The sequence below is a fragment of the Gambusia affinis genome, linkage group LG01, assembly GCF_019740435.1.
Source record: "Gambusia affinis linkage group LG01, SWU_Gaff_1.0, whole genome shotgun sequence".
Lineage (NCBI taxonomy): Eukaryota > Metazoa > Chordata > Actinopteri > Cyprinodontiformes > Poeciliidae > Gambusia > Gambusia affinis.
Window position 1 is genome coordinate 21,836,891 of NC_057868.1, and position 26,079 is coordinate 21,862,969.

The 26,079-nt window shown below is 38.4% G+C and overlaps 1 protein-coding gene across 1 annotated transcript; it reads right to left on the minus strand.

Annotated features, from left to right (window-relative positions):
- Nucleotides 1-1,661: 1,661 nt before the first annotated feature.
- On the minus strand, nucleotides 1,662-25,818 carry LOC122838984 (oxysterol-binding protein-related protein 2-like). Its single transcript, XM_044130068.1, has 14 exons — nucleotides 25,696-25,818; nucleotides 14,476-14,822; nucleotides 10,632-10,758; nucleotides 10,019-10,094; nucleotides 8,342-8,476; nucleotides 8,014-8,111; nucleotides 7,751-7,933; nucleotides 7,547-7,654; nucleotides 6,081-6,170; nucleotides 5,758-5,875; nucleotides 5,327-5,452; nucleotides 5,022-5,145; nucleotides 4,755-4,845; nucleotides 1,662-4,335 (listed from the first exon to the last, which is right to left on the minus strand). Exons 2-14 carry the CDS (start codon nucleotides 14,510-14,512, stop codon nucleotides 4,233-4,235), a joined length of 1,416 nt encoding a protein of 471 aa, XP_043986003.1. The 5' UTR covers nucleotides 14,513-14,822; nucleotides 25,696-25,818; the 3' UTR covers nucleotides 1,662-4,232.
- Between the last annotated feature and the right edge of the window lie 261 nt (nucleotides 25,819-26,079).

Sequence of the window (26,079 nt, forward strand, 5' to 3'; positions counted from 1 at the left end):
AACGACAACAAAGTGTTCCATTCACTGTTGTAAGTGCAATGAGCTAAACTTCCTGTTTCCCTATTGTAAAACCTTGTGTATGTTTCCGTGTATTCCTCTTGTAAATGGGTGTAGTAGACCTGGTGCATCATGCCATGTAATGTGATGAATGACAAATTATGACCTTACAAATACATTTCAATCAGGAAAATAAATAAAAGACAGATACATAAAACCAAAAAAAATAAAAAATTGTATGTTTTTATTTTTATTCTATCCACCCATCCATCCATAGTTGGTTGATTTCTTAAATGTTGCAAAATCTTGTTTTACTAACTTAGCTATTCTTTTATTGTCCAATGACCGCTTCTTGGATTATTAAGAAAAAAAAATAATCTTTTATCCGTTTTGTAGTTTTTCTTAGCCGCTTTGATGCATTTCACAGATCAGAATTGAATTTCTCAAAACTACTTCATTCAATGGTTAAAGTCATTGCCTCAGTTGTGCACATCAAAAAAAAAACAAAAAAAAACAGGCTGTTTCACATTCCCTTTAGCAACTTGCAACGTTTCAGTATTCATATAAGTTATGTACAGTTCTCTGCTTTTTCCTACATTTTCAATTGCTTATTTTAAGTCAAACAAAGCATACTATACAGCCCTCTGTTGAATAATCTCAACCTCCACAACATCCAAGAATAATGTGGTCACATTTCTATGCATTTCCAGTTTTTTTGTTTGTTTTATTCTAATTTTGTCCTGAAAAGGTAAACTGCTCCCAGGTGAACCGGAGGTGTATTTGAATGCGTCATGTCTGACACTTTATACAAGTGGCCATATCATCGTGACCATTTGAGTGACTTGTAATTAAGATGATTACAAATGACTCATATAGGCTACAACACTACAGCAATATCATAACTTACACTTCATTTTATGTCAATAAAGTCAGAGTCACACTCAAAAACTGAAATTAGGATTTTATTAGTAGACATTTCCCCCCCCATTCATTAACCAACGGAGCTGTCCGCAGCATGGGTAAGACCCTCTTTACATTCCCCCCACCTCAAAATAAAACATCTGGTACAATGTTCTCACCAAAAAAAAAACCTAAACAAACAAAAAACAATTGTTTAAATACTAAAAAAATAAATCAATTGCACAAAACAATGTGCCATTTTGCTTGTGATTACATCTGTGCAGCACAATGTACACACACATATAAACATCGACAGACGAACCGAGCGGTCAAAGCAACACGAGGCGGTTAAATGGAGAGATTAACCTGGTAGAACCTTGGCCAGCGAATTAAATCATCAATAGCAAAATTCATATTTAAAAAAAAGAAAAGAAAAACAGACTGGTGGCTCTGTTTACATTCATGTTACTTAAACACTTAATCTGTGATAAATTTCACCATTTGGCGACAGTGGAATGGTAGTTTGCTTGTTTTTCTGTTGATTTTTGCTTCCTAAAAGGAATTAAATCTTTAAGTTTAATTACCCAAACATGTCAAAAACAGACAGTTGATCTCCCTCCACCAGGCCGGTCAAGCTGACATGTAGCAGCCACACTATGAAGGCTTAAGCATCTTTATACTATATTTCTGGCAAAGTTTGAGCAACAATTATCTCCTAAAACCAAAAACTCCATAAATAATAGACAAAAATGTTTTTTTTTTAAAAAAAGCAAAAGAATTAGACAGAACCAGGCACTCATTGCAGTTTTAAAACAAGATGAGAGCAAGAAATAGTTACACTGAGGTGAGATTTGACAGCCGTAGTGCCGCTGCAGTTTGTTTCCCCCTACCGCCCACATTCAATGAAATATTTGAAATTAAATGTTAACATCTACAGATGAGTGTGAGCAGGTCTAATTCAGCTGTGTGTGTGTGGGTGTGTGTGTGTGTGTGTGTCAGGATGACAGAGAGGGGCAGGAATCTACAGCAGCTGTACAATAACAGATGAGACGAAAGCTGTTCGTGTAGCTGTGCAAACGTTGCATAGAGTTGGTGATGAAACATGATTTCAGACAAACACAGACGTGAGGAAACAATAATCAAGCAAAACATTACAACGCCTATCAGCCAGCAGATCTCAGCAGCTCAGCCGGGCTGCATAGTGTTAAGTGGCAGCTTTCCAAATTTGCGGCGACAGAAATATGTAGATATACGTCTTTTAACCCTAAACGTGAGCGCATCACTTCGACATAAAAGCTAGATATTAAAAGGAGTCATTTCGCTGCTTCAGCATGTTTTACTTCAGCTTGAAAGTGCAGCTAGTGGAAAGCGGATTCCAGCGTAAACAAACCCTAGGATGTAAAGACCTTTTCTGCTAAACGTTTACCCACCGGAGTTTAGCACATCGCTCAGAGACGTGTGTGTGTGTGTGTGTGCGCGCGCGACTGTGTGGCCTGTGAAGCTTTAATGGAAATGAAAGACTTTAGGCAGCAGTATTTTGTCTCTTGCGTCTGGCGGTAATATCGGAACTCAAAGCAGGAAGTTGCCCCGCTGTTTTAGCCCCAGAGCACACTTCTGACCAGTTGTTAAATCCAATCAGTTCTGGAGCTTTTAATCCATCTGTGCTTTCATTCTATTGGTCGGTGTGTTTGTTCTCAGCTGATCCATTTTTGGTTGATGAACCCCAAGGCACCAATGGATATGTTCACCTGTAGCAGGACCAAAAAAAACAACAAAAAAAAAAACTACAATCAATGCGGTTTTTTTTGTTTTGTATTTTAGCTAATTTTACATTTTGTTTTGTATCTTTTGTTGCTATTTTAACCTTGTGTTGTATTAATGGTTGTTACGTTTTCAAGATTCAAGAAACCAACTGATGGGCCGACTGAGTTCATTATTTCCCCCTTTTTCGCAGCAGATTAACTCTTTGTGATCTTTTTTTTTTTCTCCATAGAATGACTTAAAAGTGTTTCTAAACATTTACAAACGCATTCACAAGACTAATGTGTATGCGCCGCTTTACACTTAAGACGCGACTAAACTGTTAAATATGTAAATGTAATGTCAAGATCTTCTAAAACATCTTAGTCATTCAGGGTCGAATGCGGACGCACAAGTAGGTTGTTTAAAATTAAAAACAAAAAAAAAAAGCAGATGTTGAAGCTTTTCTTATTTTTGGACTATCAGTTCGTCGAGGTTGCGGTGTAAAGACGTGAATGAATCTACGTTAAACATCAATAATAACCTACAGGCGTAAAAGTAAACAAGTATCTTTAAATATCATTTTCCAGCCTTCTAACAACTGAGTTTGAGTCTGTTGATGGTTATATGTAGTCTTCTGTTAATGCAGAAAAGAAGAGAACTATTTCAGGGATTACCTTTTGATCCCAATGACTCGCGTTTCACTTTTGTTGCGTACAAATCGCGCTCTTGAACATTTATTTTTATTTTATGACTGAGCTGCAAAAGCTGTCCTGCATACATCTTCTGGTTGGTAAAATGAGTTTATACAAACACAACAGAGCCGCAGCTTAAAGCAAGGAGGACCTTCATTTTAGAGCTTGCTTTGGAGTTCTGTGAAGCGACTTCAGTGTTATCAGGCGACCCGGGGGGGGGGCGGAGCATTAGGCGTTTCAGGGATGTGGGATGCAGACATCGCTTGCTGTAACTAACCGACCCAACAGTAGATGCATACGTTTGTTCCTTTGAGAGCAGAGCGTCCTCTATATTAATCTGTGAGTGTTTCGAGTCTTTCGGAGCGAAAATCCGTCTTCAGTCAAAGGAACATTCACATCCCTGATTTCCTTGTTGACTGGGAGTCCGTTTAAATCCACAAATCCATCGCCAGGTTCGCGGCGTCCAAGTTATTGTTTCCACTTATGCACGTTTATCTGTGTCTTTATAAGTCACGCGCAGCTGGCCGGATGTACGGCAGCTGAAAGGAGAGAGTCTGATTGCAAAGATGTTAAACATTCAGAGCAGATGTGTGACTCAGTACGTTCCCAGCTCTCTGCTGCTGAGATTGCCCGGGAAATAAGTGATTATTGTGTTCTCTACAGCATCAAGGCAGCGAAGAGATGTTTGATGGTCACTGATTCTCTCTGAGATGTTGAACGTAATGGCAGGTGTTTGGCTTCTTTCCAAAAGCGTCACCCTTTAAGGATGCATTTTTAGCAATTCTCTTTGCATCATGATGGGCCAAAAAATTAAAACGCAGGTTAAAGACGACGACGATGCTGATGATGATGAGGAGGAGGAGGAGGAGGAGGATGAGAAAGATGAAGGCTAGCAGAGTATCAGTATATATCCGGCAGGTTCTGGTAGTTCCTATTGAAGTAGCCGCCACTGTAGATCCAGTCCTGGGAGCCGGTGTATGGGTTGGTGCCCATCTGGAACCACCTAAAAAAAGTTTGAACAATTTGATTAGTAGAAGCTAAAAGTGCATTGGCTCCCTCTAGTGGTTAAATTAGATGCATGTCGCCGTTTCTAGAGCACAATAATCTCAAATTTCTCCAGCAGGTCATAGGTTTAGCCTAAGATTTTATAACCAATTAGATTAAAACTGTAAAAAAATAAATATGAATAAAACTGATAACACCTGGATTTCTACATATAGGCCTGTGGAAAAAGTGTTTAAACCATTACAGATTCCTCCTGGGTCATTAAAGAAATATTGTTTTTGAATCTTTTCAGCTCAAAAAAAGCAAACACAAAAGAGATATGTAAGGGGCAAACGCTTTTCAATAACTATTTATCTTATTTTAGGTGGAATACGATTGGCCTGGTTTGACTGCATGTGTGCTGTAGTTGTTTGCTACCTAGTCGTCCACTCCTCCTCATGCTTGGCTCTCTCCTTCCTGGCGGCTCTCTGCTTTTCTTCCAGTCTCTCCTTCTGTTTGCTCGCCTCGTCTGCACAGGAGCAAAGAAAAACAAAACGTCTGCACGGTACCATGGATGCTTTGAAGTCAGGAGATCAACAAACACAACAGAACCTTTAATATTTCTTTAAGCTTGGTAGTTGACTATTTTGGATGAAAAAATAAAAATAAAAAAATAAATAAGGAAAGAACTTTAAATGAAATTACCTATGTTTCCATTCTCCATGGCTCTGATGTCGGGCCTGAAGCGACAGTCGGTGGGGGCCAACATGGCTCCCATGTTAGGCTCCAGCTCGTTGAGAGCCATCGCAAAGTTTGTGAAGTTGTACATCTGAGAAAAGCAGATGGGTACGACTCCAGTTAGCCAAGCCACAATCACCTACTGTTCGATTAAAATGCTTGATTGTTTTTAACTAAATTGATTTTATTCTGTGGTACTGACTAACTTTCAGGAAGTGTACAGTACCTAGACATATTTATTTATGCTGCTATCCGCAGCTTTATAGCGATACCTTAGCAGAGTGTGCTGGTCTGGACTCTATCCTCCATAACAGAGTGCTTCCTGGTACAACAGACACCGTTTCCTGGATTTCAGGCATGTCGTCTGCTTCGTCATTCTCAGCTTTTTGAAGCTCCTCCTGGAAACAACAACAACAACAACAACTCACTGCAACTTCTGCTGCACAGAACCGATGCTTTTCAAACATTCAGGGACAAAGTGGATCTCTCTGGAGAGACGACTTCTGAGCCACCGGGTGTCTAACCTATTGCAGCACGTTACAGGAACGAGCACAAGTCTGCATAAACCTCCAGGTTTACCTGATTGAGACCACAAAGTGGGCTGACGGCACCAACAAAAACAAGCCGGACTTAATCAAGAGTTATTACACAGCAAAACAAAAACATCAGCTTCACAGCTAGTCAAAGTCACAGCTAGTCTCACATTCTTTTTGCTCTTGTCGCCTTTCTTGTCCGACTTCTTGTAGATCTCGTACTCCTGAGGGTCGCTGCTCCACATGCACTCAGTCCACTTCCCATAGATCACGCAGAGCTTCTTCTTACTAAGTGTAAAAGAAGGAGAAGTGAATAAAGATGTGGGATGAAAAGAAAAGAAAACGGAAGGACGGGAACATTTAAAGTAAATAAAAGATTTTTTTAATTTTTTTTTTAAATAAAGCTACAAAGAAGGAAAAGGAAACAGAATTAAGAAGATTAAATAAGTCGGCAAACTTTTCGTTCTATCCTCATGTGAAAGCATTCACTAACTTCTTATCTTGGATGTGTCCCTCTACTTTGTGCAGCTCCTTGCCAAACATTCCACATGGCTTAAAATTCAGGACACACTTCTCCCCGGTGCTGCAGAACAAAGAAAGAGAAGAGAAGGAAGAACGGTCCTTTTAATTACTGAACTGCAAGGCAACAAACAGGCAGAGAATGTGAAGGGAAGCTCGGCATTTCTACACGTCAGAAATGATTTCACCTGAAGCCTAAAGAAAGATCCAAACTTTAAGCCTGGCGTTTTTAACAACAGTTGAGAAGTCCTGCAGCTTCTCCATATGAACGAGTCAAGTGATTTTAACATGTTTCAACTAAACGGATAAAAATGTTACCTTTTTTAAAAAGATATATATATTTCAAGAATGAAATATATATATTCTTGGAAATCCACATTCCTATCCCAGGGGGTAAACTGTATGTCATTATTATAAAACTAGATTTTTTTTTTTCTAGTTATCCAGACCTGGAAAGAATTAAAGCAAGCGCTACACTTTTTAAGAATCCAGGCTCTTTACCAGCCAGTGCAACAGCAAACAGTGTGAGTGTGCTTCCCAGCCTGTGGTGTGAATCAGTGCGAGTGTGTGACCAGGTCACACGACCAGGAATAAACAAAGATAACCAGAGCCTTGAAGAGCTTCCCTGGACAAATACAGACTGAAGCAGCGGTTGTTTGCCTGAGAGAGCACAGTCTCAAATATCTGAGCAAACAAAAAGCCGAGCTTCAGTTTGTCTCCGTCGGTGGAGTTCAAGTTGTGGATATTTATAGTTTTAAGCCGGGGAATGACTGTGAGTCACAGCAGTCCTCTGGTTCTATCAACTGAACCTTTTCCAGGCCTTAGCGAGTTTCCAGCACATTTTTTTACTTCATATTTTTCAGATGTAAATGTTTAGGATTTTCTGCAGGTCTTAGAACATTCTGGACATTTAAATAAAAATGCACAGACTTAAAAGGAGAAACCACAAATCAGAAAACATCATAATGCAATGGTTTTTAGTTTAAAAAGTAAGGTAAAGGGCTATTTCATGTTTATTTTGGCGTAAGACGGATTGGCTCTATCTGAAAATCTCTAACTCTTGTCTTGGAATACTGAATGAAGGTACTTAACTGTTTGTAAACATTAGGGCCGTTTTGGCGCTTCGTAGTTCAATCCCACTTTGTATTTACAAAAGAGTCAGTCAAAATCAAAAGACTGGCAGGTAAAAAGTTAGAATAAAGGTGTGCAATATAATTGTCAACTGATATTTTGAAGAATAATTTTGATTTGTGTCCTCTTGGAAATCTATTTTTATTTTCTCCAATCTTATTCAGTCCAAGAAAATGAAAAAAAAAACAAAAAACATAATTGTTAATAATTCGTAGAAAATCCGATGTTGTATCAGCGACATTGTTTTCTTTACTACGACGTAGGTTTGAAAGAAAAAAGGAAAATGCAGCACACAAGTTGCTCACATACCTGTGATTGACTATTTCCACTGTTCCGTACTGCTCTATCCACAGCTTGCCCAGGATGATGTTATGCACGCAGCAGTAAGGATTACTCCATGTGTACACTTCGTTGTGCCTAAAACGAAGAAGGGGGGAAATAAAAAGTGGAAAATGTGATGAACAAATTATTGTAAAGCATTTTTCTTTAAATCTGGGACCATAAAAGTCTCACTTTAGAAGTTCTAGTGTGATTGTTCCTCTTGGCTCTGCCTCGACACTCTTGCCCCAGAACTTGAGTTTGGGATAGATGGAGCCGTGGAAGACGAAGTCCCCGGAAAGGCTCTCTGCGTGGAAGGCACTGACCGGAGGATGATGGGAAACCTGCTCTGACACCAGCCGGAAACCCTGGTCCTCTCTGCAGAAGAACACGGCAATGAGGCAAAACTAACCGCTGATGAGCTTTAAAGACGGCCAGGTGAGCCGCTGTGTGTGTACCTGATGAGTTCAAAGGTCTCTCCCAGCAGTGGGTTGAAGGGTTTTCCAGTTCTGTCCCACTGAGACGCAACTGCTGATACAGCAAAAGCAGCTACTGACTGAAACAAAGATGAGTAAGGTGGAGACTTTGCTTTTACATTTCTAATTTAGAGAACACTTTGTAAAAGATATTTGGTGACGCCGCATCCTAAAACAAATGAGCAGACCTTGTGGTAAAACGTACATTTAGTTACTAAGACAGAAATGTTCAAAACCAAAGACCAACTACTGACTCAATGTACAGAGTAAAACAAAGTTTATGTAGATGATAGAAGAGGTTTGCTCTGACCTGCATGCGCTCTATGGAGTCGGACAGCGAGCAGGCTTTGTTGATGAGGTAAGTGTGTTCCATGTATTCTGAGATCCTCTGCAGGAAGCTCAGAGGCTCGTTGAAGACGATGGGCATCGTGATCTTAGACAGCTCCTGTAAAACGAGCAAACAGCACATCATTTCACAGCAGATATCTGGATATAATGTGTGATATCCGAGTTTCTAGAAGCTGTCTTGTCTGACTCTCCTGGTGTAAATAAAAGCAGGTCACTCCGAGTATGTATGTTCCTGTCCACAGTGACGGTAACTTCTTGTGGACATTAATCGTATCGTTTATCATTCATTGTGATAAATTTCTTACTATGATAAGAATTCTGATTTATCGTTGATAGTTGATGTTTAAAACCCCCCAAAATTGTTTGTATAGTCAGGATTGTTAGTTCAACTGTTTGCTCAATGAAAAGTGTCATCATCTTGTCAATAATTTTGCTAATTATACTAGCATCTACACAAGCAGCAGGTGTTTACACACACACACACACACACACACACACACCGATCTGCTCTACAAGTCTGTTAGTTACATGTATCCATTTGCAGGCTGAGCAGCAGGAGCAGGAAGTGTTTCTGTCACGGCGCTAAGCCGTCTCTGTGTGCCGAATGTCAAACCCGCTGGGTTTTCTGCCTGTACTTTCTCCCAGGGTTACACGCCCCCAGATTTGGTGTGTTTTAAGCAAATGATGTAATGTTAACGCTGACAAAACTGGACTGGAGCAGATGTCGAAAGTGGGAGTCTCGACTGTGGATCCCAATTTGAATCAGAGGCGATGAATGCATGTCATTGCAAACGACTTTTGGAAGATCTGTGCAGTTTAACTCATTAACTTGATATAAAACACCATTATCTCTTCTGAGATGTGTTCCGCTTGTGGCAACATTGCAAAAACTGTAGCAGAAAAAGAATGACATGGTGTCTTTCTATATGTGAGGCACGGTGGTGGCACAATCAGCCCGGAGGTCTGTTTCGCTGCCATTGTGACTGGTGCTGTACGCACAAAATGGACAGAATAATGAACATCCATATTCTTCGATATCAAAAGTTAGGTGGTGGAAACCTGGGTGATCAAACAGGACAAACGTCTAGAACTGGTTTAGGAACAGATAAAGCACGCCAACATTAACATTTAACAATGGTCATACAAAAAAATAAAAAATAAAAATTAAAAGGATGGCAGAAAATAGACCGATGCGACTGAACGTTACATTATCTGATAGGAAGAGGTCAAATATCTGAACAGACTGAAACCAAATCTTTCTATTTGATTAATTGATAATAGGGAGTATGCATTTATTCCACCTGTGTGCATAACACTGACCCAAGGTGAATTAGAGGGCAGAAATGAAATCAAATCTGGGCACCAAGTTCTTGGTAAAAATATAGAATTACAGAAAATACAAATATTGTATTGTTAGTGATGAGTCCACCTTTAAAAAACCAGTAACATGATCCCTCAGTAAGCTATTTAAATATCAGAGCTTTAATTTTTTTCAGACAATATTAAAATAATATTAATAATAATGCATTCACATAATTTGTTGCCTGTGAAGGAGTCCATTTCAATGAATTTGAAACTAAAGCTCGCAGTGAGTCAAAGGTGTGATTTACTTCTAGCAGTCCAACAAACTAAGCCTTACCAGTCCAATGCATTTCTTGAGGATACTCCAGATGCTAACCGTGTTTCTGGAAAACATGGGTGCTGGTAAAGATGTCCTGAGGTGAGAAAACGAGACGGGAAAAGAAACACGGATGCAGGTAAGAGAATGATGAGATCTTTCAAGTTTATCAGCAGACATGTAGACATTCCTCTGCAGAACAGAGGGAGGAAAATTATTAACTCTCAGAGACGTGTTTCAGACAAACACGCGAGTTCACATGAACATGACCTGTGACTCTTTCTTGGAGTGGTAGTTTTCCACTACGCACCACGTCACCAAAACAAATGGAAGTTAATATACATAATGTACAGCATCTGCTAAAAGCTGGTGTGTGACTCAGCCCATAATGCCTGGAGCCAAACTCATCTCTGTTTTTTTTTCTTTATGCATCACCTCAAAAGACAAGCTGCATGACAAGTTTCTTGCAAAAATGCAAAGTGAGTTACAATAAAAAATTAAAGAAAACTGACGATTTCCATCCTGACTCTGGTTTCAGAAAGAGCGTTGTTGCAGCTCTAGACGTGAGGATAATCCAGACAGATTAGAGCACTGACCAGAGAGGGTGGAATGTGGTGCAGGAATGAAGCTGTACCTGTGTTTCCTGATGCCGTTCTCTTGTGGTACTGATCCATTGTTCTTCTGACTGCTGCCATCGAACCCTCTGGCATCTTTGAAACTGGCCTCAGACAACCCTTCACACGACTCGTCTGAATCCAGGCCTGTCCAAGGCAAGAATTGACCCAATTTAGACAGCAAATGGCGTCAGGCATCACACAAAGTCAATACTCTGTGCAGCCATAAAAAAAAAAAAAAAAAAGTCACATTTTTGGATTAAAAAATTTACAAATATCTGCTGTCTTATCACCAGCTGTGATCTTTTGTTTTCTTTGTAAAACTGGATCTTTATAGCCATGCACATCAATGTCCAAACTGCTTTGCATCACAAGCTGTTGCTCAGATTTGAATAGCAAATTTTATTCATCGAACGATTAAATTCTTCTAGAAAACAGCAGTGGTGGTTTCCAGAAGCCAACTTTTCTGTTTTTTACTCCTAATTTTAAAGCCAAATGAATCATGTGAAGATATTTAAACCATAAAAATCTTAAAGACAAAGCTGCTATGGTGAATTAACAGAATGCTGCTGTAATCGCCGGCCTGCTGCATTTCTTAAAATATGCAGCAGGGTGGAGTTCAGAACAAGGTGAGGCCTTCACTTTAAATACACAAAGGAGTTTCAGCTTTTGTATTATATCAAAAGGTACAAGGTGTGGACCCTATAATCATCATGTTGGACACACAGAGGTCAATTTAAACAAAACAAAACAAAACAAAAAAAACTGATTACTTATCACAGAAAAATTTAACAGGTGGGGTTTTTTTTAGGAAAGGAACAAGATCTCCCAATATTAAAATAAACACAAGACTCTGTTTCTCGTGTGCTATCCAGTCCATGTTGACCCCACTCCTTTAACATCGACTGTGGTAATATTTTGGGTAACCAGTTAAAACTATAAATGTCAGTGACACAAGACACAATTTTGCTAATTATAGTAGTATTTAGCTGCTAAGGGATTCATAAAAGACCCAATAAAAAGCTAAAAACTTAAATTGTTTTCAACAGAGGAAGGCCAGGTATTTACTCGGGCTGTTAAGAAACAGAAATAGATCTCAGCAGATTAATGGAAGCTGAAAGTATTACAGCAAAGTATTTCTATTTTGAAAAGTCCAACGTTATGGGAAACGTTGTATTAGGAAATAATGGCTATTTTTTATTTTATTTTGAATACTAACACTACAGGGATGACACACTCATACAAAATACTTTCAAAATAAACTATCAATGATTGCACATCAACAAAATTACCTTGTGATATTACAAGTGAGCAGAATGAATGATGATAAAATTCTGAAACAAGAATTACTGTAGAAGTCCAAAGCTCTGCACCAGGTCTGAAAATGTGCCAATCTACATCGCGGATATCAATTACAAAAGATTCCCATCAGAGCTTTTTGTTTAATTTGTACACCGTAGTCAATGCATCTCTATCGGAAAGAGAGCTGAAAACTTAACTTCATAGAACATTTATGAGCAACAAGGTTTGGAGCGTGTGTGTGACTACAACGAGTCAAACTAGTGCAGATGAAAGAGTGTATGAAGGGAGATTTTCTCCCGCTGAATCGATTGCTTAGGGAACAGGAAACAAAAGAGTTTTGCTCTTTAGAACGAGAACAATTGGAGAAATGTTAAATTGCTTCAATTGGAGAAACGTTTCCTGATTTCAAAATTTTGTCTGGAATGGTGCTTGAAATTCCAGTCTTCATTTGGGCAGCTGGGATCGAAGTCAGCCTCCATGAAACGTCGTCTGTTCAAGGCAAAATCAATAAACCTTATGACAATAAAGCCTTTGCAGCAATCCCCCGTGAGACATTCGGTCCATGCAGACCAGGAGGAAGTTGTGAGGCTCTCATCAGCAGGTGAATCGTTCATAGTTTAATTGCAATTGTTTAATTTGATTGTCTATGTGTAGACAGCCAGCTTGTTCATAGTCTATACACACTATATATATATACTGCTGAATTTGTCATTATTAGATTATTTTTCATCCAGTCCATCAAAATGACAGATGACAGAAAAAACTCTAGGACAACCTCTGGTCTCAACTCTGCAGCAAATGAGGTCCTTAAATGTTTTATGATAGGATGTCAATCTCTTATCTAAAGGGTAGATAAGACCAAAAGGTCTTATCTACATCCCTTTAGAAATACACTGTGTAATTATCAAATACCTGGTTATTACACTTCTTATTGTGTTTGGCATGCACCCAATCTTGAATATTGACTTCGAGGACTGATATCTGATCTTCTCCGTTTACGCATTTAATTAAAAAATAAAAATCTGTAAAAATAGCCATATATTTGGAGTAAGTGTTTTTAAAGAAAGCGAAATTCACCTCAATCCTATTCAATAATGTTTGGGTTTGTTGTTGGTAATAGTGATCATGACCACAAGATGACCTACCTCTGAATTATTGAACTCATGTTCAGGCTGAAACAAATTGGATAACAGTGAATAGTATTATCCTTCAATAACAGGTAGCTTGAATTACCGCCTCAGGATTGGATGCTCACGGAAACTTTTTCTCTTTTTCTCTTTTCTTTTTCGAGCGAGAGGACAGTGAACAATATCAGTTACAAGGCAAAACAAAACAATTAAAACATTTTTTAACCCTCTTGCAGTTCCGAAATTTGAGATCCGATTTATTGAAGACGGCTTGACAACAGAGGACGACCACCAGGCAAATACAGCTCCTCAAATAACGTGGTCTATTGGACCCCGTGAGCTTTGTAACTTTGTGCCCTGTCCGGAGGGGCCACACTGACCCCACAAGCGTGTTTATGAGGTTTTATTTTTGTCTGGGTTCAGGAACTGACATTCTGATGGGACGGGACACCTCTGCTTCCCTGCTGTCCGACCGTGAGATCTGCCGCACTCTTGAGCATCACGCCAAGACCCCGGGAGGGTAATGCTTTCTTTTTTTTTCTAAAGACTGTGAGATTCAACCAAAATATAAACTACGCTCATGAATGGAGACGAGTGTCGGGGGCAACATGAGGATTTACAGGATAGTAAGAGTTTCATTAATGTCTAGTATACAACATCACAAATTCTGTGAATGGACGTGGAGGTGGTGGAGCTGAAATCTAAAGACAAGATCAGATTAGATACGAGCATATCAGAAGGGCAGCTCAGGTTGAGGGATTTGGAGACAAAATTAGAGAAGCCAGGCAAGGCTGAGACCCTGAGGCATGTTTAGTCACTTGATAAGACGGCGCTCTGTCAACAGTAAAGCAGATAATGGCTGCCAGCATGCCATCAGATGTTAGAGAGATGCAGCTACAATGGGTTAAAATCTGTGCCGTCGCTAATCTTTTTGAAGTCCCACATTATTTATCCAACCTTTCTCTTTTTCTCTGTTAAGGTGCACATTTAAGCTAATCAAGAGATTACTATCAATCTACCTCCTAAGTCGGCGTCATTCTGGATACATTTGAATGCCAAGTGTGAATGGAATTACTTTATCTGTTCATACCTGAATGTGTCAGGGTGTATCATAATCCAAATCTGAAAAGAGCCTGAGATGGTTTGGACATTGGCAAAGGAGAGACAGAGAACATATTGAAGAAAGGGACTGCTAGGGAGACAGACGGGAGGAAGACCACAGAAGATTCATGGATGTAGAGGAAGAGCATATGCAGATGATTGTTGAAACTGAGGAGGATGTTAGAGATAGGGTGAGATGATGGGAAATTATTCGACTTAGGAACTTCTGAAAGGGAGCAGCTCAAGGAAAAATAAGTTTGGAGTAAAAAAAATCCTTTCCATCTGTGCAAAGCAAACACATAAAGAGATCAAGAGAGAAAAGAGACCTCCCTACCTGTGACGGCGTCGTAAAACTCGTCTTCATTGCTCATCTTCTACACTCAAAGTGAGCAGTTTTGTTTAGAGCAGATTTCAGTTTCTAGCACATATTCCTTTTGGTAGCGACCCAACAGTGCATCTGTAGGGACAGCAGTAGAAGATGTGTCCTCCAGAACGTCACCAGGGCCAAAGGAAAATGCAAGATGTCGAGACGGGGGTCCCAAAATTTGCCACGTTCAGATTTACTGGAGATGGATGAGAGAGGACGACCACCAGGCAAATACAGCTCCTCAAATAACAAACAGCAGGTTGATGGTTCTGACTTCAGAGCTTTGGCTTTGTCCACCAAGGAAAATGATTAGCCTGGAAGAAACAAAGAATTGTTAAACTGATGGAATCAGAGAAAGACAGTAAAAGTCTTAATACAATAAAGGAAACTTTCAAAACTAGCACAAAGTTGTGCTGCCTTCTGGAAGGTGAACCATGTCCTCAGTATCAAGTTTCATAATCCTCAACAAGTTTTTCTTTATGACAATCCATCTTCGCTTCAATACCATCCAACTTCCCAGTTCATGCTAAAGAAAAGTGTCCTCACTGTCCTGGTTCTGTCACCACATTGTTTTGCAGAAATTGGGCATTAGAGAAGATTTGAAGCGTTAAGTTTTGCCCCTATGTGGTGTTTTGCAAGTAGACCAAAGGTTTCAAGTTTGTTCACATCTAAGCAGATTATTTAGAGCTGATCATTCCCTTATAAATAGATTTTCCCACCTGTGCTCCCAATCTCCGTAGCTCCTCCAGAGTTAAGGTGGGCCAGATCAAATAATAGCCTTTTTAAAACTTTTAATATCAGCAGAAAAAAGTATTGCCAAGGAAATCAAATCAAATCAAACTTTATTTGTATAGCACATTTCAGCAGCAAGGCATTTCAAAGTGCTTTACATCAAATCAAACACAAAAACACAATGCAACATAGAATCAACAATCAAAACACAACATCAAGTCAGATTCCGTCAATAAATTTGCAATTTATTACGTTTCAAATACAACTCTAAACAAGTGGGTTTTTAGTTGAGATTTAAAGGAAGTCAGTGTTTCAGCTGTTTTACAATTTTCTGGAAGTTTGTTCCAGATTTGTGGTGCATAGATGCTAAATGCTGCTTCTCCTCATTTGGTTCTGGTTCTGGGGATGCAGAGCAGAACCAGAACCAGAACCTGAGACCTGAGAGTTCTGGAAGGTTGATACAACAGCAGCAAATCTTTAATGTATTGTGGTGCTAAACCATTCAGTGATTTATAAACTAACAACAGTATTTTAAAGTCTATTCTTTGAGCGACAGGGAGCCAGTGGAGAGACTTTAAAACTGGTGTTATGTGCTCTATCTTCCTGGTTTTAGTGAGAACACGACACCCAGACGAAGATGACTAAATCGTTGCACCGCACACACTGCACCACATTTTGCAATGAAAGAGCTGAATTCCTAGAGACATGATCTTTACTGTATGCCTGATTGTTTCACTGCTGTAATCTACACGCCTCATCTTACTACAGACAAGCCAAACTGACGGGTAACATTTTCATCACAATGACACAGTCCACAAAGCAAATACAAGTGTTTGACTGAAAAGTCAATTCATTCGCAGCAGGCGAAATACATAAAAGTAGCTTGTCTGAAATATAATAGTAGTAGTGTTTAAGGCTACATCAGCAACAATGACTGCATCATTCCAATAAAGTGGTATAGGTCATAGGTCAAAGACTGTATGAACATCTAAAATAAATATTAAGTGCAAAGAAACAACTTTGTGTGGCCGACAAGTGGGAAACATGTCAGCTTTTGCTGATATAACTAAACCATTGAACATCTTCCTCTTACCAGCTCAATAAGAAAATTGGCTGAAAGGGCAAAGAGAAACACAAGCCACAATTGTGTTTCTAATTTTGAACAATTAAAATGTGAAAAACAGACAAAAAAACTATATTTTCCTGAAATGTCTCTAAAGTAGAGCACTGTCTGATACATTAGCTGAAATAATGTAGCGACGGTAAACAAAGCACAGAGGGTCATCTACAATTCATTTTAACAGTTTACCCAAATGCAGCTACTATCATAATTCAGACTTGCTTTTATAGTCATTGTGCATGAATAAAGCACAACAAAATTTAAAAGTAATATAAGTAATGAATAATAAGTTCTGTTTTAACTAGACGTGGACTAAAAATCTTTATATACCTGAAACAATTCATTTCATGAAGTCCATCAATTCTGAAGGTAAAACATTGAATCAGGAACCAAAGTTTGTTCCTGATTCCTTTACATTCACTCTCCATTTGTTCCACTAAGTACAGGGATTGTACCTTTCTCAGAAACCAGCAACGCCTTCATCACACTACTGAACTTTGGCCTCGGCGTCCATGATCGATAAGGTGGACAGAATGGATCCCAGTGTCCCATTGAGTCATTAGCAACTTATTAGCAGCTGAGATGCAGCGAAGACGATGAAGTGTGATAAACTGGCAGATTCATTAAAATGACTCAGTTAGTTTAGATTCTATTTAAAGAAGACTGGACGAGAAAGAAAACCTGTTAAAATAAAGAGGGCTTACAGAATCTCTTTTTACAGAATAAGCCACTGGACCCATCACAGAGAATTAATTAAAAAGCTTGTGCTGTGCAGAAAGGCCAACGCTTCATTACCGGAAATCTGCAAAGAACGGATGTGGAAACTATTTCTAGACATTGTGAGAGTAAAAGTTGAGAATCAACTAAGATATTAGGAGATAAAACTGCGAAAAAAGGGAAGTTTGTAAACCTCAGACTGATTCAAAGGGCAGAAGACATACTTTATTTCTGAAAAACAAAGGCTTAAATATTCCTAAGTTTACATCTTCAAAATCTCATGGTTTTGCCCTTGACCAATTTGATCAGTGATCAACAGATCAAACACAGAACAAAAATCTTCTTTTATCCTTCATTTGTTAAATATCTCAAACTTAAAACTGTCTCCATTTCTACTCTATAAAAGCATAAGTCAGTAGCATGTGTGTGTTTTATGCACTTTGAGTTGAGTAAAAATAATTTCTGTTCTCAGAGCAACCTGAATTATTTCTCTGTATTACCTGATTTTACCTAGAAAATAAAGCTGGGTCGATTAAAATTGCCAGATCAAACCTAAAAGTAAAAAACAACAACCAGAAATGGGCCAGAAAACAGCAAAAGTAGTTAGTAAGTAAGTTAAGTTTACTTATAAAGCACTTTTTACAAAACAAAATCACAAAGTACTGCACAGTAACACAGGCAACTCTTTCTTCTAATAATGCAGTGAATAGTTCATCATACATATTTTCTTCAGTATTTTCTGGACTGCTGTCTTTTGAAGGCTTTACTAGAAACAACTCAACAATGTCTAGTCTGTAAAAAAAGTCATTTAAATTTAAGGTCTGTAGATCAGTAGCATTAAATAACAAAATCTATGTTTGTGACTTTTTGTAGGGTGTATCATTTCATTAATTTCCCTCAGGCTCACATGTTGCTACTCCCTTTTCACATTCCATTACAAGCTCATTTCCAAAGGTTGAGTTATATAAGACGGCAAGAAAACTATTTCTATTATGAGAAAACTATTTTTACAAGAGAGAGTATTAAAATCAATTATTTACACATTACCCTCAGTTTAAAATATATGCAAGCACAGTTAAGGTGGCAGAGCTTCCACTAAGACTTCAATAGACTTATTTATTCAGCAAGGAACCACAGTTGTCAGTTTCTGAGAATAAATCTGAGATAAATGATTAATCTTGCAGTTCAATAATTAATAAATGCAGTTGTTATTATGAAACTTAATCACGTTGGAACACAATGTTTTTTTGTGATTGTAGACGAAGATCAAGCTTAAATCCTTGCAATTGTAAACAATGTCAAGTCAACATCTTATCAGATGTTTTGTTCAAAGTTGCAGCAAATAGGTCTTCCATAACTGTGCTGATAAGTTTACTAGGTTCACACACCCACACCCACTGACAGATAGGATGTGGAGACAAGCTATCTGATTGGCCGGAGCAGACCCTCAGATCAGATCGGTCACTCTCTCTCAGATGTCTGCGAGTCGTTACGTAACTGTGACAGACATGGCACCATGCGCACATCACAATTAAGCTTCCATTCTTGGACAAAAGCTTATCAAATGACCCAAATACTCCACACTGGAACACTGGAGACCGAGAGACACGCATTTCTAGCTTAAAATTTCTAGGATTAAAAATTGAAAGGACTTTTGTTTTTTTTTTTTTTACAAAAATTACTCTGTAAGAAACATAACTATTTATTCTATTGGCACACAATTAAAAGTAGCACGCTTGCTCCAGATATATTATTTTATCTTCTGATTATCTAAATACAAAAGAATCTATTCAGGATAAAATATGATTTGGTATCACCAAATGTGGATGTCTTTGTTTTTTTTGTTGTTTTTTTGGGGGGTTTTTAAAGAAAAAAATAGTTGCAATTTGCTCCAAAATACAAATGCTGTTCCAGTCAGAGAATTTAGATTTTTATGAATGCATAAAACACTCATAACCTGAAATATAGACGACTCACTAAATTTAGTAGTGCTGTCTCCTGGAACTACCTCCAAAGTTTTCCTTGTAATACAGAGAAGTGCACAAGTCCTCTTCCGGTCAGCTGACAACTCTCTTGTGCTTTCTTTGCAACTTAAAATAAACAAAATGACTAAAATATGACTATACATTAAGCAGTTTATCAATGTGTAGCTTCAAAATCTTGGTATACCTTCATACCTCATGGCCACTTGAACACAGAATTAGTATTTACAATATAAACATCTACTTACTGACCTCCTGATCACTTCCTAGGTCAACTGACTGTAGGGAGAATCCAAGTGATGCCTTTACAGTTCAACACAAAGCCTGGCACTGAACCCACCTCTAGATGTCTGGCTACACACACCAACATGAGTACTTGACACACCTCTGTATGCTGTGAGAAACGTACAGGGGGGTAGTATTCACAAACACACACTCAAATAAAAATGAAGGCAAACAATAAGATGAACACTCAAAATAAATATCAGGCAAACAAACCAAATATGGATTTACATCAAACGTTTTGTCACATGGTGCTGAGCAACCACGTTGTGTAGCCTTTGAGTGAACCATCCAGCTGGACAGCAGTTTCCTTTCCCATGTTGTCCCTCAATGGCCATGACAGCCCAGTAAGGACGGGTGTGTTGAGGTTACATCACACGAGCCTCGAGAATGCAATAGCTATTGTACAACGTTTACATCAGACTGCAGCAAAACTGGGTGTCATGTGAGTAGCCAAAGGCTGCAAGGCAGACATGGTCTGAAAAAGTTCAAACTGCAAAATCTGCAGTTTAAAGTTGCTGGAGAGGTCAAAGGGAGAAAACCCCAAACATGTCCAGTTTTGACACTACAAATCACAAAGATGGTACAAGCTGTGTTTCCATTACAAATGCGCGCCAAACTTTTTTGCTATTATAACGTAAATAAAATTCTTCGCATGATAAGTCATTAAAAATCATGGATACACTTTGGTGAAATACATTCGTATTTTGACCACAGCACTAGCGCTCGTCATCAGCCATCAGAGGAGACTTTGGTGTCTCTTTGGTGTAGGGGGTTTCCATTAAGCGGATTAATTTTCGTAATTCCAATTTGCACAATTTTAAGGTCAATGCAAACGCAGCTACAGAGAGGTGGGTGGAAGCTGATCCAGTCACTGGAGAATCACAAGAGAAAACAAGTGTTTCATAAAGGAGAATAACTTATTGCCTGGAGGATTTGAAGAACCTGGTGTCAAATCCCTCACTGCTAAAGGGTTTGGCTTTAAGAGCCATCAACAGGGTTGGGATGGAAAGAAAAGGGCTTGACTGTGAAAAGGGATCGTCAGTGCAGCCTGAGAAGATGCACAGAGTTCTGAAAAGGGTCTAAACAGAAAAGCATTTTGACTGTGGGACTTATGGTGCATTAATTTGGGCAGAAATTGTAAAAAGAAAAAAACCTCAGCTACCGAGTCGGGAGGAGAGTTGCTATGGAAATAGAGGAGTTCCTTGTTCAAGTATCTCGTCACTGAGGAAGTAGTTCAACATCAGGCTTTTGAATTACTGAAATAAGAGAAGTGTTTATAAATCAAGAATTTAATTCCCTGTCTGCGACCCATTGTTTCTAAAATAAAGCCATAAACTGAATGTTAGTCTTGATGGATTGAACTGACGAAGTAAAGTCCTATTAAAGCAGCATTTCAAATGTTCAAGCATTAGTACAAGGCAGCTGGTCAACTACGTAACAAAACAAAAGCATGCAAACTTATGTTACAAATCATGACACCTCCGCTCAAAGTGCACTTACAGAGAACGTCAAGTATTTTTCTACACTATCACACCATGTGTTCAGAACACTGTTGTTGCAATAGGACACTTAAGGAAGATGAATTTATCACAAGACTGAATAAGTTTAAACGTCAAATGACTTCTTAATAGAACAACCACAAGTATAAAATCAAACTCATCCAACCTCAATCACAAGACTAACTCGGTCAAAAACATTCACTTGACAGCAGCTGCTTGGAAGCAGCCGCAGAGTTGAGTCTACATTTGCTCTGAACTCGAGCACAAACAAGTTCTGATTAGTTTTTAAACGCCAAGAAGCTGCTTCTATTCTAAAATAGCATTGAAATCCATTTATAAACACAACACAGGATTTAGACGTGCCTGTCAGTTCAGTCTTAATCAAGTTCAGTGTCATTTTTGCAATGCGATTATCTTTACAAAACATAAAGCAAGAAATTAGATTATAAGCATGAATTTGTTTCTGTTGTGTCAAATGTTCCTACAAAATAAATGTGTTTTTTTCTTCTTTTTTTATATATATATATATAAAAATTTGTGTAATAAATACAACCTTTTAAAGATGAAAGTTATCTAAAACATTCTGGAAAGAAAACAATGATTACCAAATGTAGATCAGATTGAGAGAAGTGGCTAAAGAGAACGTTGTCCTGAAATGTAATTTGTGATTATTTCCATCCACCTTCCTCATCTCTGTTCTGTTTGATAGAGCCATGGGACCAAAAAAGATAAAATGTTTAGTATGGCTACATATTCAAATTGCAAACAAACTGAAAGCCAACTATGCCAATAAACCCTCCCACAAGCATTTCTTCAAGGGGAGCTTCATAGTGCGTTGAGAAATGAGAAATGGTTACATTGCATCACACTTGAAAGGCTGGAAAAACATCAATGCTCCGAAGAAACACAGCTGCCAAAGTTGAATGACCAATAGCACAGGAAGTTGGTTGCGAATGAAGAATATGCCTTTTTTTTTTTTTTTTTTTGCATGTTAGCTAGCACAGTGTTCTCCCAAAGCACGATAAATTGCTTCATAACTCTTTCCAGAATAAAATATGTAAACATTTTTCAATTTCTTTAAATCATGTGTTGAGATCTTTTAGCACCCTTCATGTACTCAAGAGAAGTTTTGTTTGGGTGATTTCTTGATTCTGCAGGTCTGGTAGTAATCAGGCCTGAGAGTGGCAAGTAAAATTTAAAATAAAAAACAACAACAACAAAGAAATACAGTTTAACATTTCCCCTTAAGAAATGAAATTATCTATTGAAATCTTAATTTTGTCTTTCCTCAGGTAATATTTGCCCTTTGTTACAATTCAATAACAAGGCATAGACATATGGAACCTGTTAGTGGGGGAAAGCATTGTATGTCCGTGCTGATAACAGTAAAATTTATGGGTTGTTCATTAATACCTAGATATTCATTACGCACTAACTCAGTATGTGTTGGGATTTAGAACAGACTAATTAATCCTCTGATGTTCTACAAACATAAGTATCAACTTTTCATGATCCTCTACTAGAGCTTTCGGTTCAGGATGCCGAAAGTCTTTCTCTCACAAATACTCGCATACAAAACTTGGCAATCGTCGTAGCATGACTCAGCACATTCCGGCGATACCTGTTAGGAGTGGAAACCCTTCTAGGATGAGTATTACCTTCAAAATCACAAGACACTAAACTGGCTCAGCGCCTTGAGGTTTAAACGTGTCCGCTCTCTATACCAAACATGTCAATAATTTTGAGAGTAAAAGACAGAAACCTTCAGGTCATCGCGGTTTGAAATCATGCTGAATGGAACTGTGTTGGAGAAGAAAATCATTTTTCTTTTTCCCTTCCCCGAGTTGTAAATGCTGGGATTGAGTTTTTTCCAGTCGACTTCTGTGTGCAAAACTTTACTGCCTTTACTGTGTTTTCATTGGTGTGTAGCTTTGATCACAAATATTTCACGAGGTCATACTAGTTTGACTAATTGTATGTTTACTGTTGCTTTAAAGAAATAATCAGTAAACAAATCAGTAAACAAAAGATAGGAAGCATGAAAGGACAATCAGAACAAAGCCAATCTCCACCATCACTTATCTGACCAAAAACACATGGTGACCCACTAACCCAAAAAGATTGTTCATACGGAGAACAATCTGCATTACCAAACAAAACTTTGCAAATATTTTTTTTTGAATTACCAGATTCTAGATTCAAATGAATTCAAAACAACTAGGACCATTTCTGTGACACTATTACAGTTTAATATACCAAAATGATGGCGGTGGATTTAAACTGGTGACAGAATAATGGGATAAAAAAATTTTGTAAAAAGCAAATTTCACAGATGCTATAATTATTTGTCATACTATTACATTAAAGGAAGCAATCCACCATTGCCCTTCCCCCACCTGTTGCTGCAAAATGCCAGATGAATTGGCCCAATATAGCCCAGTCATAATCAACAACACCGTCACCACAACTTTGAGCAACAGCATTACAGTTACATGTTTTATTGATACCATACAAACTTACTTTGCAATACTGGAAATCATTTCATAAAAAAGCACAACAGTAAGAGGTTTTCTTCTGCACAACAAACACTACACGATTTTATCAGTTCTTTCTAGTTCTTTCATGTTTTTATTTAATCCTCCTTACTGATGAAGAATTGTTACAATCATCATAACAAGCAGCAATGTCAATAAGTGATACTTTTGTGGCAGAAATCAAAGCAATTAGATCATGCTTAGTTTTCATTTTTGTGTAAATACTTTGTTACAAAGAAGAAAGGGGTGTTTTTTTTCCTCAATGTTACCACATTATGATGTAACTTAACAGTTTAATCTAAAGTAGGGCAACAGCTCCACACATCATGTGCCAGTGTTTCAGAGTATCCAAAACACATCTGTGCTGAGGGGGAAATAACTAAAATTTGCACTGGTGGACTTATTGAAAGATTTAACAGAAGGCTGTCAACTCCTTGCAAAGAGTAAGCAGATCAATATTTAAGTACCCATTATGGCAATATTGGCTAGCATTGACAGCATGTTTACATAATGATAGAGGGTTGGTCTCATATTTAGTCCTGGCTGACCAGCAAGCTTCCCCTTTGACAGCAAGCCATTAAAGGCAGAGTAAGTTAACATAGTGGCTTTGTGAGAGAGGCTCCTGATTGGCTCTCTTTATCAGCCATAAATTAAACATACAGTAATCTCTTTGTTGCCGGGAGGGTTGCCTAGTAGAAGCAGCATTACCTCAAGCTCACTTTTATTCTCAAGTGGCACAGCACAGCAATAGTATTTTTTTTTTTAATTTTATAAAAAGCAAGTGGCTTATAAACATCTTCTTATGAAGTCCTCGTGGAGAAAAAGCTAAAGGTTACCACAATTTTATGGCAACAAAAGGCTGCAGCTAATTCAGATTCAAATCCAACAACTTAATGACACAGTAATTCATGTGACCACTACGTCTGTGTGTCCTGTCCTGGTCCATGCTAACGCTACAACGCTCCACACTGCCGTGTTGAAACAAGACTTTAAGTACACGAATTACAACATTGTCTTCCTCTTCCCTTTAAATGTAACCACAGATCACAAAATACACATTTCACAACTAAATTATTCTTCAGCGTGTGCTAGGAAATGAAAAAGTCCCTGGCATTGCTGTTGTTACGAGAACGTTGGTACTAAAGACTCAAATTTCCCTTTCAGATGGAGACCATCCCCATAGGGGGTAATTAAGGCACCTTAGGGAGGAAGACGCAAAACAAAATGATTGCAACTGTAAATCCCCAGAGAGTGGTCCAATGTTGAAATATAATGTCAAATGAAAGGCTTGTTTTTCTTCTTCTTCTTTCCAACATAAACATCTAAGAATTTGCAAGAAACAGTCTTCTTCATTCCAGAGACCAACATATTTCTGGTACTACTACATAATCCTACTTCTATCTGTGTCCACTCATACAATTGCACTATTTAAAAAAAAAAAATGAAAAAAAACACTTTTGCTAAGATATTAATTCTTTATATGTAAGGAGTAGGAGTATGATGAAATGTTGGTCTTTTAGTACTATGCAAAATGCAACACACAATGATACAGCAGTGTTTGCCACTGAGAATTTGTCCCCTGGTGAGGGAGGGCAGATAAAAAGACTGCTGTCTCACGGGAAAATGTTGGTATCAAAGACCTGCAGTTTACTCCGGGTTAAAAAGCTAAAGTCAGATGCAGACGGTGACCGAAGCGGCGAGAAGTCAAACAGGCAGGGGAACATTCCCACCATTTTACTAAGAAGTTAAACACGAAAGGACACATTATTAGAGGTTTCCCTACATCACGTTTTGGGAGTAATATTCAATCCCAAAAACACTGTATGTGGAAGTTACGCTTAGAAATACACCCTAATGTTTCCTGCTTAGCAATATATTTACAAGAGTATATGTCAAAAGAGACACCCATTGTGGGGACTTTTCCCAAATATGTCACCCTAAGCTTATTTCTTGCGAATATTACCAGCACAAACAAAGTGAAAATTGATCTAGCTAGCCAATCTAAAGCGTGTATAAAATCCCAGCTTGAGTTTTAAACAAAAACGAGGATAAGAAAATGCACAACACTCGTTGGTTTTCCCTAAAAGCAGACATCCAGCTGGTATTCAAAGTCCTGACTGACGGAGGTCTGAAAGCTTTTTTTTTTCTTTTTTGACAGCTAGCGTTGTTGGAGTTAGCAGGCGGGCTATATCGAAAAAAATATGGCTAGTTAGCACAGTTAGCAGTATTCTTTGAAGATAACAGGCAAAGCAAGAGTTCATGGTCTAAAAACAAATAGATAGTCCACAATCAGGACGTTAAAATGTCTGTCTTCTTACCTCCGCAGTGGCTCCTCTCTGAATGTTTTCGGCAAGCCCAGAAAGATGGGCAGGAATTGTGTGAAGCCTTGTCTGTACACTGAAGCGGAAGCCGCTGGCACAGTGGGCGTGACCGGACGATGGGCAGACGTGGTCGACAGCCAATCAGATGAAAGATAGAGAGAATCACCAAAACAATGACAGATAGACAGACAGACAGACCTTCAGATAGATAGATAGATAGATAGATAGATAGATAGATAGATAGATAGATAGATAGATAGATAGATAGATAGATAGATAGATAGATAGATAGATAGATAGATAGATAGATAGATAGATAGATTTTCTTTTCATTTTGTCATGTTACAACCACATATTCACTTGGATTACTTGGATTTTTAT